Here is a 2,448-nt window from a genome sequence, read left to right as displayed (position 1 = left end):
AAAAGCATACATATCATGAATAACTTTCAGTTGTAATTAGTGATAAAAGAAACACTGCTGTTGTAAGTTTATGGAGCTTTCCAAGGTAACTTCATACAACATAACATATTAATTAGTGTTTACAAACTCGATTGCTGTTCTTTTTACATTATTAAGAAAAACTTTTAAGCAAGGTGTAGATACAGTCTAAAGTTGATTCTTCTCCATTTATGATTCACATGTTCATATTTTATTCATAGTTGTAGTTGTCTCCCTTTTTATGGTTATTATTTGTATATTTATTGCAGTTTCTTGATGTCGATATTTCATAATGGCATTTTAAGAACCATGAAGGCTAATTATACTGTAGAGTAAGTATTTAATTTTGTTTTAACTAATGTAACCTTTGTTGTTTGTTGCAAATCTATTCCATATTTATTAATATTTCAGTAGTAAGAGCTTTTTACACTTAAAATTTGACAGTTTTAAACTCAGTAAATAAGCTTATAACTAAGTTGGACTGCTTTACAAATGTATTTTATTTCCGGAAGAAATTAGTTTACTTACAATATTACCATGTGATGTTATAATAGTAACTATATAGTATGATACAAGTGTGAGATAGTCTCAACTCTTTTACTACTGAATATCTTATAATGGACTTTTTCAACTTTAAATTTGGAACAGTCCATTTAAAGTTTAATGGGTTTCAAGATCAAAATTTAAAAACTTCAATTTTCATCATGATATTCCTGAAATTAATGAGATTGCCAGCTCCAATAATGGAAGCTAGACAATTTCATTAAAGAAATCAGCAGGTTAGAGATCAAGAGTAGTCTATGAAAAGTCTGTATTTATATATATATATATATATATCTATATAGACAGAATATAACTGGACATATATGTTATATATTTTACAGAGAGTAAGAAGACAATTTGTTTATAATAAAAATGATGTTTTGTTATATTTTACAGAGAAGGGGATTTAAGGGTGATCAGACCATTTGTCTATGTCAGAGAGAAGGATTTGAGAATGTTTGCTGAAAATGTAAGTATGTCAGAATGGTAGTTTGTTTTAGTGGGTTTTACGTCACACCATCACAGTATACATCATATGGCAACGTTCAAGCTTTACTAGTGGAGGAAGACCTCAGGTGCCTTTCCTTGTATTATTTCAGGCACAAATGGGCAAATAAGTAGAACCACCACCGTTTTATAAGCTAGCTTGACAGCTTCCTCACAAAAAAGAATCAAAATACAACACAACACAATATAGGTCATATGGTTAATTTCCAGCTTTAATGGTGGAGGAAGACCTCAAATGCCCTTCCGTGTATTATTTCAGGCACAAATGGGCACTTGAGTAGAACTTCTGAATTCCTTAAGTTAGCTGAATAGCTTCCTCACATGAATGAATTTAAAGTCCCTGTTGGGATTCGAACCCACAGCAGTGAGGGGCAAGTGGTTCAGAATGATAGAAAATGAAACAATTTTTGTCATGTTGTAAGGGTATACATGTGTAAAAAAAAAAAATATTCTGTGTATGATATTTTTGATCAAATTTTTGTATAGTATTCCCTTTCTTTTATGTGCAAGTTTAATTTCCATTTTTTAGCAAATGTTTGAAACATAATTATACAACTTAATTCCTATAAAAGGGGATATCAAGTTGTCACCTCATTGCAGTAAGTGGTTAACTACTATTCAATTTTAATAGGAGTTAATCTGTTACTGCACTAAGATGATAAAGTGAAAAAAATATCAGTTGATTCATGTACATACACCTTATTTTGTGATACACCTTATTTTGTGAAGCAATCTCTATTATTTTAATATATGTATTATATGATGCTTTACAGAACAAACTTCCAGTCATTGCAGAGAACTGTCCTGCATGTTTCGAGGCGCCAAAAGAACGTCACAGAATCAAACAGCTTCTAGCATCGCAGGAAATCATGTTTCCACGGATATTTTCTAGTTTAATGGCAGCAATTAAACCAATCATGGCAATCAACAAAACCCAGATGAAAGTGACAGACTTCTTTAAACTAGATAAAAATAATTCAGATGACGATTTCGATATCTAATATTTTGTGCTAAAAAGTATTGTATTAATGTGGAAATAAAAACCAAAATACATCAAAGCAAAAAAAAATTTTTCAATGAAATTTATGGTTTAAGATTCCCCCATTTGTATAAAAACAGATGTGCACTTTATTCCCGTTTAAGACTTTTAACATCAATTATATAGGTCAGCAATAATGACATGTACTATAAAAATTAATTCATTGATACTTAGATAATATCATAATATTGCTTGTATTTGAAGACAAACTTATTTATCAAATGCTTATTTTATGCTTAAAAATTGTTTTACAGAGTTTCTTGGAAATTTTACATCCTCAATATTTGTGTGGTTCTTATGATAATGCTGCTTAACCAATCAATCCCTTGTGTTTCAAATTT

General features: G+C 29.9%; 1 protein-coding gene across 1 annotated transcript; it reads left to right on the top strand.

Annotated features, from left to right (window-relative positions):
- Positions 1-287: 287 nt before the first annotated feature.
- Positions 288-2,164, top strand: LOC132740410 (tRNA-cytidine(32) 2-sulfurtransferase-like; the record flags this gene model as incomplete). Its single annotated transcript, XM_060728303.1, is given in 3 exon segments — positions 288-350; positions 958-1,030; positions 1,842-2,164. Coding segments are annotated over 3 exon segments (364 nt in total), but the record flags the coding sequence as incomplete, so codon positions are not given.
- Positions 2,165-2,448: the final 284 nt, after the last annotated feature.

The sequence above is a fragment of the Ruditapes philippinarum genome, unplaced genomic scaffold, assembly GCF_026571515.1.
Source record: "Ruditapes philippinarum isolate M1 unplaced genomic scaffold, ASM2657151v2 ctg12345_1_1_1_1, whole genome shotgun sequence".
In the NCBI taxonomy this organism is placed as follows: Eukaryota; Metazoa; Mollusca; class Bivalvia; order Venerida; family Veneridae; genus Ruditapes; species Ruditapes philippinarum.
This window is presented reverse-complemented; position numbering and strand designations above follow the sequence as displayed.